The sequence below is a fragment of the Rutidosis leptorrhynchoides genome, chromosome 1 (assembly GCF_046630445.1).
Source record: "Rutidosis leptorrhynchoides isolate AG116_Rl617_1_P2 chromosome 1, CSIRO_AGI_Rlap_v1, whole genome shotgun sequence".
Classification (NCBI taxonomy): Eukaryota; Viridiplantae; Streptophyta; class Magnoliopsida; order Asterales; family Asteraceae; genus Rutidosis; species Rutidosis leptorrhynchoides.
The window spans coordinates 164,406,869-164,419,055 of record NC_092333.1 but is presented as its reverse complement, the minus strand read 5'-3'; the positions used below and the strand labels follow the sequence as shown (position 1 = coordinate 164,419,055).

The following is a 12,187-nucleotide window of genomic DNA, read 5'->3' as shown; positions in this document are numbered from 1 at the left end:
ATGTGGTCCTCCACACTGCTCACAACTAATTCGTATTGAGTGAATATCTTTAGTCATCTTTTCCATTCGTCTCTCGACAGCGTCTATCTTTGCGGAAATGGAATCTAAGTCATGGCTAGAATCGGCTCTAGCTGCTTTAGATGATTTAACGATATCTTTTTCTTGGTGCCACTCATGTGAGTGGGAAGCAGTGTTATCAATAATTTTGTAAGCATCAGTTCCTGTTTTCTTCATAATAGAACCACCAGCTGCTATATCTATGTCTTTTCTTGTAGTGATGTCGCATCCTTGGTAGACTATTTGTACTATTTGACAAGTGTCTAAACCATGTTGCGGACATCCTCTTAATAACTTTCCAAATCTGGTCCATGCCTCATATAGAGTTTTGTTTGGTTTCTGTGTGAACGTAACAATTTCTCCTTGAAGTCTTACGGATTTAGATGCCGGAAAGAATTGTTTAAGAAAATTTTCAACTAAAACATCCCATGTATCAATCGCCCCTTCAGGTAACGATTCCAACAATCTTGGCTTCTCCCTTTAAAGTCCAGGGAAATAACATGAGATATATCTGTTCATCCTCAACTTCTCGGATTTTAAATAGTGTGCAGATCCTATTAAAGGTACGAAGATGTTCATTTGGATCTTCCTTCGACCGACCACTAAATTGGCATTGATTAGTCACCATGTGTAGAATTTGTCCTTTGATTTCATAATCTGGCGCATTAATGTCTGGATGAGTAATTGCGTGACCTTGGCCAGTGCGTTTAGCTCTCATTCGGTCTTCTATACTTAAAGGTTCCAGATTTTACATAATTGAATTTGTTGAATCTGAATCACTAGAGGATTCTGATTTAATGGTTCGTTCCTCAACAATCTCTGTTTGAATGATTGGTGGTTCCGGAGGAAAAATTAATGGTTCAGGATCTATGAATTGTCCCTGAATATTCTCCGGATTCTCAATTGTGAGGCTGGGTTCAAAAAATGGATTATCGGAAATTTGAATTGGAGTACTTGGTCGACTGGATGATGATTCTAAAGAAAAATCAACGGCGACAATATTTGCTAGATGTCTTGATCGAGTTACAAGTGGTGAACGTATAAAAGGTGGTGAACGTTTTGCTCGGTGCATTCACTGAATATCCTATTAGTTTTTAAAAGGAAAGAAAAATTATATAAGTTATCCAATTAATAGACTTTTCTAATTTTGCCCACGTTTCGAATAGCCAAAAGATGCAGCAGAGGGGCAGGATTCGTTTGGTCTCAATATAAATACTAATAATCGTTCATTTGACCGGACACGGGAATGGATTAATAGTCAATGAACTCATTAAAACATGGGTGGATTACATTCAAGGGTAATTGGTGTAATTGTTAACAATGTATTAAAACCTTGGATTACACGCAGTCGATAACCTAGTGTAATTATTAAACAAAGTATTAAAACCTTATTACAGTTCGAATCCCTAATTAGTTGGAATATTTGACTTCGGGAATAAGGTTAATTTGTCGAGCATTTTATAATTATGACCGATGAACTATTATGGGCAAAAATCAGATAGGTTTCAAATAAATCCAGGACAAAGGACAATTAACCCAGGGTAATAAATTAAAATCAAAACGTCAAACATCATGTTTACGGAAGTTTAGATAAGCATAATTATTTTATTTTATATTTCCTCGTACTTTTATTTATTGTCATTTTAATTATTGTTATTTATTTTATCGTTATTTAAATATCGTCATTTACTTTACGCTTGACTTAAAATATAAAATCAATAAACCGGACATTAAACGGTAAATTCCCCTTTTATATATTGTTACTATAAATAATTATATATATTTTGTACAAATATAGTTGTTTAAAATATAGTGTAAAATAAGTCGTCTCCCTGTAGAACGAACCGGACTTACTAAAAACTACACTACTTTACGATTAGGTACACTGCCTATAAGTGTTATAACAAGGTTTAGGTATATTCATTCAATAAATAAATAAATAACTTGTGTAAAATTGTATCATATTTAATAGTATTTCGTAGTAAAAATAATATCTATATCATATCCCTCCACTTTAACATCACGGGCTAACAAAGCAAAACACTTCCAAACATGCAAAAACTCTCGACCTTGAAATCATGCTTTAAGCCGCGCCGCGGGCCACGTCGCGGGCCAAGGAGCCGCGCCGCGGCTTAAAGCTACTGCACACCAAAATTAAGTTTAAGCTTATTTTCAAGTGTGTTTAGTCTTTCAAGTCGCGTTTCGCATTCTTTGAAGTTCCAAATGTTATTTCCAAGCTCATTAACATAATCTCAAACCATTTTACACTTTACGAACGTGTACTCCACACTCCCCAAATCCGTGTAGCATTTCAATGGTTCGATCACTTTCAACTTAGCAATCCAATCAACTAAAATGACGTTGGATCATGCTAAAATCACCAACAGTTTTTACCGGTTTCATACGAGCGGCTTTGATTTTTTTAATACGATCTATATGGCCTTTGTATATGTTGGGTTTACCGGGTGGGGTGTATGTATAGATTTACACTGAGTTCAAATCTATCAAATTGAAGATCAAAAAGAGTGCTTTTTTTGTTCTATCTGTAAATGGTCAAAACCCATAAATAATACGAAGTAATAATTTAATAATTATAATTTATAATACAAACAATATAATAATAATAATAATAATAATAATAATAATAATAATAATGGAGGTGATCCTCACACACTACTTTTATATCCATGTGTGAGGATCACCTCAATAATAATAATAATAAAAATAATAATAATAATAATAATAATAATAATAATAATAATAATACATAATATAATAATAATAATAATAATAATAATAATAATAATAATAATAATAATAATAATAATAATAATTAAATTATTATTATATCTAATTAAATTAATATTAATAATTATACCCTTTATCTAAAACACATAAGGTGTGTTTGGCACAGCAGCTTATTGAAGCTTATGAGAGTTTATAGGAGCCTGAGTTTATGATTTTAACAAGCTCCAAGCCATAAACTTTGTTTAGTAGACAAACAAAGTAGAGCTTATAAAAATCATAAGCTTTTAAAAAATAAGCTACTTATAGTAACTTATGAAAAAAGTAGAGCTTATGACCTAAAATATAAGCTCCAGCTAGTTTACCAAACACTTATAAAAAATAATAAGCTCCAGCTACCGGCTTAAAAAATAAGCTCCAGCTCCAGCTCATAATCTCCAGCTTCAGCTACAAGCTGCAGCTCCAGCTAATTTCTTCTAAACACACCCATTGGAACTTATTAAAATCATAAGCTCAAGCTCCCATAAGTTCTCATGTGCTCCCATAAACTCTTACGCCAAACACACCCATAGTCTTTATTGAATAGTAACATTAAAAGGTTGTGTCTCCTAAAATTTTACTCACAATGGACCCCACTAATTTTGTCTTTTCCCAACGAAGCAGTGCTTCAGTGGTACCCGATGCTTATGATCCCTGGGCCCCATGTGTGTAGTGTTGGAATCATATACCGGCGCAGGCTCGAATCCGGGTGCTGGCACATATTGGGGTATTAGGGGGAGGTAATTTTCCGGCACAGGGCTCTTTCGGGGTGGGCTTGATGGGTTGCCAAAGGCGACACATGGTTAAGGTGTCCCTGCCAAATAAACACTTTTTGGAATCATAATTTTGTCTTTTCCCACTTCCTTTTTATTATTATTATATTATATTAAATATTAATATTATTATTACTACCACTAGCTAATAATTAATACTACCCCCTTCGTCTCATATTAACAGTCCAATATTTTATTTTGGAATGTCCCAAATTAATAGTTCACTTTCATAAATAGATTATAATAAAAAGCTTAAGTTCAATTATACCTTTAATACATGTGGATAGGACTAAAGGAGAAAGAAAAGGTAAGAGTAAAACTGGAAAGTAATTAGAAAGTACAATACTTTTATGACATTTTCTTAAACTGTGTGATTTTTATCTGTGGATTATTAATATGGAACAGAGGGAGTAACAAATATGATAAGGAAGAGAAAGAAAATGCCTAGTACGGAGTATGATTTTCACAATGAGAGTTGATATATCACTATCCAAATTACTCTTTTCATCATAAACTGTGCATAAATATATTATACTGTACAACTAAATAATGCATTTATATAGTGGATGAAGTAATTTGGTTGGTGAAAATATCATTTCCCTTTTCACAAATGGGCTGCTTCTATTTACCGATCATATTTGGTATTGGGCTGAATTATCACTTCTTTCACTTATCGCTTCTTGAAGTTTAATCCGTTAGCCGTTCGGTCCAATCTGAATTGTTACGTATAAAATAATAAAAATTTGTTTTACACATGTACCTTAACAAATACAGTAATACTCCGTATGTCACAACAATTTAGGGTTTTTCTACAACAATGGCGAATCAAATCAAAAAAAGAAACAGCAAAACCCTAACGCTGGAATCAACATTCCGTTCCGATTTCAGCAATTGTTCGAAAACCAAAGACTTTGCAACAGCAGTATCCCTATTTGATTCGGCAATTTCACAAAACCTAAAACTTAATCTTCATCACTTAAACTGTTTCCTATACATATGTTCAAATTCAATTGAAGAATCTGGAGCTGCAGCAATCGATAGAGGTTTTGATATTTTCAATTACATGATTTCTAGTAATATAAACCCTAATGAAGCTACTATTACTGCTGTTTCTAGGTTAGCTGCTGCTAAAGACGATGCTGATTTGTCGTTACAGTTGGTTCAAAGTTTAGTTAAATATAATGATAAACCTAGGTTAAGGACGTATGATTCTGCTTTATTATGTTATGTTAAGCGTTTAGATGCCGAAAAGGCGTATTTAGTAGAAAAAGAGATTTTGAATAGTGGATTGTGTTTGGAAGAAACAGAAATTGGTGCATTATTGAAAGTGAGTGCTGAGGTTGGGAATGCAGGTAAAGTGTATGAGTATTTGCATAAGTTGAGAACGAGTGTGAGGTGTGTGAGCGAATCGAGTGCGAAGGTTATTGAGCATTGGTTTAGTGGAGTGTTTGGGGTTGGGGCGAGTGGTGGTTTGGGAGAATGTGATACGGGTCGGGTTAAAGATGCGGTTTTGAAGAATGGTGGTGGGGGGCACGGGCTCGGGTGGATCGGGAATGGGAAATGGGAGGTGAGCAGAACGAATGTCGATTTGGGTGGTTGTTGTTGTGCTTGTAGAGACCGGCTGGTGTGTGTTGATGTTAGTAAAGAAGATAATGAGAAGTTTGCGCAGTCAGTTGTGGCGTTGGCTACTGAACGGGAGAAATATTCGAATTTCACTAATTTTATGGTAAGAAAAGTTAACATGAATGAATACGAGCAAGCCCTGTTAGTGTTTGAATTACTGCCTTTCTTGTTTAAGATTTTATATTTGATTTATATCGGTCACGACATATTATTTTTGATGTTAATTGCTTTGACTCATCATCGTGTATATATTAAAGAATTGGCTGGATGAACATAACGATTTCCAAGCTATAGTGGACGGGGCAAATATTGGACTTTACCAACAAAACTTTGCTGAACGTGGATTTAGTGTTTCTCAGGTTGTACATTGTTAAATTCTGTTAATAATTCCACCAAAAGTATGCATTAATAAGTTGTACAATACAATTTGTTGATGCCTATATGCAGTGGAGTTACCAAAAATGATGGTGGATTTATCATTAGCAATTATGTTTTTATGTGTTATAAAAATCACAAGCCCAATGGACTCATTTATTATGCCCTTTCGAAATTGCTATAGCGCAGCTGGAGATTGTCGTTAAGGAACTGTATAAGAGAAGCAATAAATGGCCGCTCGTTATTCTACATGACAAACGAATCCGTTCCCTTTTAGCTAATCCTTCAAGTCGAGAGATAGTAGAGGAGTGGATTAACACAGGGTTCTTATATGGAACACCAGTTGGTTCAAATGATGATTGGTAATAACGTTTAAGTTATCTCATAGTTGATTAAATAATCAATTTCAAGATATGTTTTGTGATGTTTGTGCTGCTTATGCTTTTTGATATTCATATAGGTATTGGCTTTATGCTTCTATAAAGCTCAAGTGTATGCTTGTGACAAATGATGAAATGAGAGATCATATTTTTGAACTTCTGGGTTGCGGTTTCTTTCCTATGTGGAAGGAACGACATCAGGTGTATTTATTTATTTAAATATTTATTTTATTTATTTAATTGACGTGCTTAACTACTGTGCAATCCAAGCTAACTAAAAGGTTGCCAGTTTACTCATCTTTAGTTTACTTTCCACATGCAGGTTCACTACACATTTCCTAAAGGAAAACTAGAACTTCAGATGCCACCATCTTATTCCGTTGTTATTCAGGTATAAGTTAAATACTTTAATATTGAGTTATGCATAATGTTCTTGTAATATTTACAACGATCTAATTGTACAAGTTGGTAATCGGGGAGGAATTGGACCTTGGAGGGAGTAATCAGTCAACTCCAAGTGTCCGGAGTAATCAGATGCGACTAAGTTCGACTTTGACCGACTAACCCATACCAATTAATCCCGGGTGATTAATTAATCAGATGTTTCCCAATTAATCCTTAATAATTGCCTAGTTATTCTCGCTGACCAAGGGTTAACCTATTTTTGACCGATTTTGATTACTTGGATCGGAGCTCTAAAATCGAGTGATTGCCGATTACTCCCCAAGTAATTCCGAGCTTTTCAATACGGTATGTGATTGCAAAATTCTCATTAGATAACATTTAGGGCTGTAAACACAACGAATTAACATGAATGGAGCTTACTTGTAGAAGTTTTTTACTGAATAAAGAAGTGAACATGAATGGATAAACTAGCAGACTCTGTTCATTAAGAAAAGTGTTCATTAAGAAAAGAAGGTTTGTTCAGTGCTCCTTTATGTTCATTTCTTAAGAAACTAATGGAACGCAAACAAACAGAGATATAAATCAAATACATTCATAAAAGAGAGAAAGATATTGATTCAAACCGATATGTAAACACATTCATTATGTGAATTTCATTATAAGAAATCTTAATCTTAATTTAAATCAACTTGTCCAGCCAAGAAAAAGTAGTGCACCAACAACTTTTCGATATTTGATTGGATCGGAGAACGTGACACTATGGGCTAGATGAAATGGGCTAGATGTAGCTATAAGAGTGGGAATAGATTTATGCACACACACACACATATATATATATATATATATATATATATATATATATATATATATATATATATATATATATATATATATATACTCTCAGAGGAGTCAACCCATTGTAAAACTTTCATTATGTACTTCTGTTGAGAAAGGATAATGTCAGAACCAAATGGAACAATTTAAACACCTAGAAAATAGTTGAGTGAGCCAAGATCTTTTAATAGAAAGGTAGAGCCAAGCTGGCGAACAAGCCTCTCACTAATATCATGGTTGTTTCTAGTAAACAATGATATCATCCACATAAACAGGAATGTACATGACAATGCCATCACAAGTGCAGATAAAAAGAGATGGATCCTTTTTGAGCCTGTAAAGCCGATATCGTGAAGTGACTTGGGGAGTCATTGATGCCATTCTCGTAGGGCCTGCTTTAGACCAAAAATAGACTTATGCATTAACAAACATGATCTGGACGTTATGGGTCAATAAAGCCCGGCGGTTGTTTCATATAAACTATTTCCTTAAGATTGCCATGGAGAAACACATTTTGTATATCAAGTTGTCCGAGAAGTCAATTTTGAGTAATCGCAAGGGATATGACAACCCTTATAGTTCTTGGGGTAAATGTCTCTTGGAAACCAATTTATGGTTGTTGTCGCAAACCTTTAGTAACGAATCTCGCTTTGTAACAAGTAATAACACCATGTTGATCACGTTTTAACCTGTAAACCCGCTTACAATCAACAACATTAGTATTAGGAATTCAAGGAACTAGAGTCATAGTGTCATTTTAAAAAAGAGTACAATATTCTTTGGTCGTTGCACAACAATACTCGGGATATTTGTTGGCAACGACATAGGAGGTGGGTTCAGTATTTGGGGTTGTTGAAGTGGTAACATTATTAGCGGAAGGATTTTAAGGTACTCGTTTTGGATTTTGACGTAGATTAGAAGGGTGTGGATGGGTTGGTGATGGGGAAGTAACCGATGTTGTTGGAGTAGGTTCATGTGATGTATGATGAGTATGGGTAGTTGTAAGTGAAGGATTCGAAGAGTTAGGAATATGCGAAGATGATGTAGTGAGACAATGTGGTTCAAATGCTTCTTGTGATGAAATTGTATCGACAACTACGTAAGGATTGTAAGGTACTTGTTGTTTTGGATTTTGACGTAGATTGGATGGGCGCATGCGGGTTGGTGGTGGTTGTGATTGGGAAGTAACCGATGTTGTTGTGGGACTAGGTTCATGTGATGTATGATGAGTGTGAGTAGTTGTAAGTGAAGGATTCGAAGAGTCAGGAATATGCGAAGATGATGTAGTAGGACAATGTGGTTCAAATGCTTCTTGTGATGAAATTGTATCGACAACCACGTGAGGTGATGCCGATGAAGTGTATGGGCATGATGGTTTCGCAATGAGGAAAGGATTGAGGCAATTGCAAAATGGAAGGTATCATCATCAAAGCGGACATGACATGACATGACAAGCAATGTAGAGTCGCTCACTCAATATATCAAGGCACCGATGACCATGATGAATGGGACTGTAACCAATGAAGACACACCGATCTACAATCCATTTCCATTTTGTGACGATTATAGGCACGAAGATGTGGAAAGCACATTCATCCAAAAACACGAAGGAATGAGAAATTAGGGGAATGTTTGAATACATATTCGAGAGGTGACTTGTTTGTGGATACTCGAGGTGACGTGCAATTAATAACGTAAATAGCTGTGTCAAAAGCGGAGTGCCAAAAACGGCGAGGAACATTGCCTTGAGCAAGAAGTGTGAGACTGGTTTCAACAACATGGTGATTGCGACGCTCAACAAATCTGTTTTGCTCACTTGTGTGAGGACATGAACGACGTTGGATAATGTCAAGAGACGAGGAATATGAAGTTAACCCCCCAGTCATTTTGAACGTTTTTTTGTTTTATTAGTGAATTACCATTTCCGTTATTACTTTCTGAGTCCGAGGGGGCGCCTTCTCTAGGTCGCTTTTGACGGCAATCCAATATTCTCTTTCAACCATGCAAAACATTTAGAAGTGTCATGAACATTAGACTTTAGATTTTTGAGTTAAAGGGTAAATCCACATTTAATGAGAGTGGTGATCAACACATAACACATAACAGAAAATATTGATGTCCATTAAAAAGACAATACTGACCCTAAACATCACAATAAATCAAGTCTGAAATTTTAATACTCCGTTTTAATACTTCGAGAAGCAGGTAAAGAAAGAAATTCTGATGAAGAACTACACAAAGTTGATAAAGATCTATAACTTGAAGACAAACTTTAGAAAGTATAAACTGTAAAAAGGTTGATGTGGATGCCTAAGTCGCCTCTGCCAAATTGTAGAATATTTACGAGCAACTGAAAAGCAACTTTATTGAGTGAGTGAAATTATGGAAGGTGGAGTGACTAAGGACCATGTTCACTGGGGTTGTGAGAAGGGTAGTGTGTGTAGACACGTCCTTCACACCAAAATAGATAGAGCGAAATTCAAATAAGACATGATTATCAACAAATTTTTTTTTGAACAGAGAACATTCTTTTTCATTTCTTCATGAAAAATATGGAATATAGAAAAGGTTTTGTGCAGTGAGTAAATTTTAGATGAACCAATATGAAAGGATAGGGAGTCCCATACCATTACCAATATGGAGCACGTCGTTTTCATGATATGCCACAGAATTGTTTGTCCATGTTTGCTAAATCTGGCGTGACATGGTAGTTCGCACTCGTATCTGGAAACGAGCGGTAGATGTTGTTGGAGAAAAATTGAGACTATTGGCCTGGTACGAATAGTGAATGGGTCATACACTATGATAGAATGTGAGCTATTCCACATCGATTACAACTACATAATGTGAGAACTAGATGGAACTTCCATTTTCAATTGTGACCTCCATTGTTGATAGCATGAACAAAGCTGCTTTAACCTTTGAGTATTTTTGCACACAAAGAACACCTTACAACTAGGGGAGCTCAACAAATATCCGGCTCTCGTCGAACTATAATAACTTTGAAACGGGCTCATTTGCTCAAGTACGACGTAATTCTCCACTTAATTAAGGGTGGCTCTAATACCATGTGACAAAAACTAAATGTTATAATGAGAAGTGTAGGAAATAAAATGCTGAAAATAGAACCTTAGAATGTGTATGCTATTAATTAGAAAAAATTACGCTGTTGGTACCTGTGGTTTGTTCACATTTGCATCATAACACCTAAACATTTTTTTTTTTTTTTTTTTTTTTTTTTGCGTACTTGGTACCTCAGTTTTGCTTAACTAACGTGGTTGGCACCTCACACATGTGAGGGGTTAACCATTAAACTTTGACTGCAGTTAGGTTGGGGTGCCAACTATCGTATCCGGTGTGAAAAAAAGTTTAGGTGTTATGATACAGATGTTAACAAACCACGGGTACCAACGGCGTAATTTTTTCTATTAATTATCAAATCAAGGTATAAATGAAGGTTACAAGTGACTCTTTAAATAGCTTAAAGACTAACCACTACTCTAATGCGCACTAAATCACTACCCACTTTATTTAACGACTAAACACCTACTACATGTAAAACATGTGGAAATAAAACCTGGCAACTAACCATGAACAAAGACTAGGCAAAACTAAAAAATAGGAAAATAAAGGGTTTATTTTTTGTTAGATCTGCTTGGAGTTTGAGTTTTGCACTAATATTTCAACAAGTATCTAGTAAACAAATTTTAAAAAACACCAACGTACGATAAGGTTAAACGAGCTTTTGTCTTTTGTCAATCGGAGGGTTAACGAACCTTTCATTGAATGTTTACAGTGCTACGTATAAGTATGGTGACTATAATATTACATTAACTGTATCAGGAATCTGTGAGAGGGTCTTGGCATGTACCCATAGCAGGCGAATATCATGATGAGTTGCTAAGAACGTGGCTTTGCATTACCCGTCCTGGCCCTTTAGATCACGATGGAAAGATGGATTACGTAAATGAGAGTTCCGATTGTTCACATACAAGCAATGGAACCGTTGGCATAACGGGTAAAAGGAAGGAAAGATCTGCATCTCCAACCAGGTAGCAATTTGTGAGTTTCACTTGAGCATTTTGACATTTTTTATTTGTAATTTTGGTGACTCTTTTTCATCGTGTTGTATAACTGAGAATTAATTTTAATTTATGCAATAAACTAAGGTGAAATTCATTATCTACATTGGTCTTCATCGATCTTTCGGAGGATACTAATCATCTCCCGAACTATCATATTGTTTCGAGTTTTTGATAACTCTCTGTTTTGGTGAAGGTTCCATTCATAAAACATCCTGAAAAGTTATAGTATTTAGTTAACCTAGTAAAGCTTAATGTTGTTAATTAACGCCTGCAAGCACTCTAAATTGTAGCCATGTTTGTACTATATACTTTTAAATCATGTGTAATAAGTTTATGCTGTCTACCCATTTAGGGTGGTGAAGTTTGAGAAATAAGTTGGTTGCAGATAAACAATTTTCCACATTCCAAATTGTTTATTTTGTTAAACACGATATTTAGGGTGGTACTTTCAAACGTTTGTCACAAATGATGTTGAGGTTCTGAAGTTTTATCTTTCAACGTTTATCACAAAAAAAATGTCGAGATTCTGAAGTTTTCCCACTCTGACCGGTGTTTACTCCAGCTTTGTGGCAGACATTTTTACCGATGGCATGCGAGCCACTTTGATTTTTTTTTTTTTTTTTTTTTTCCCGATTTGTGTGGTCTTTGTGTGTGTATAATTTAGGTTTGCGGTGTGCGCTATGTGTATAGGTTTAAGCCCAAAAAGATATAACATCAAGAAGGTGGGTAGGTGCATATGTGTATTTTTTTTTTTCTTCGATTTGTTTGGTCTTTGTATATGCCCGAATCTCTCTGCACCCTTTGCATGTTCTTGGACAATTTCTGCATTCTGAACAATATGTACAAAAAGATATAACATTAGGAAGCCGAA

At 35.2% G+C, this 12,187-nt stretch overlaps 1 protein-coding gene across 1 annotated transcript; it reads left to right on the top strand.

The window, feature by feature from the left end:
• Positions 1 to 4,401: 4,401 nt before the first annotated feature.
• Positions 4,402 to 11,413, top strand: LOC139866738 (proteinaceous RNase P 2). Its single transcript, XM_071855030.1, has 6 exons — positions 4,402 to 5,340; positions 5,495 to 5,596; positions 5,802 to 5,974; positions 6,073 to 6,193; positions 6,315 to 6,383; positions 11,075 to 11,413. The coding sequence occupies exons 1-6, from the start codon at positions 4,432 to 4,434 to the stop codon at positions 11,285 to 11,287; spliced, it is 1,587 nt and encodes a 528-aa protein (XP_071711131.1). The 5' UTR covers positions 4,402 to 4,431; the 3' UTR covers positions 11,288 to 11,413.
• The last annotated feature ends 774 nt before the right edge of the window (positions 11,414 to 12,187 follow it).

Bases quoted from the DNA above. Each gene is read 5' to 3' on its own strand.
- LOC139866738 (XM_071855030.1), top strand. From the start codon at position 4,432: ATGGCGAATCAAATCAAAAAAAGAAACAGCAAAACCCTAACGCTGGAA. The intron at 5,975-6,072 runs GTAATAACGTTT...ATATTCATATAG, and splicing joins GTTGGTTCAAATGATGATTG to GTATTGGCTTTATGCTTCTA. The intron at 6,194-6,314 runs GTGTATTTATTT...TTCCACATGCAG, and splicing joins TGTGGAAGGAACGACATCAG to GTTCACTACACATTTCCTAA.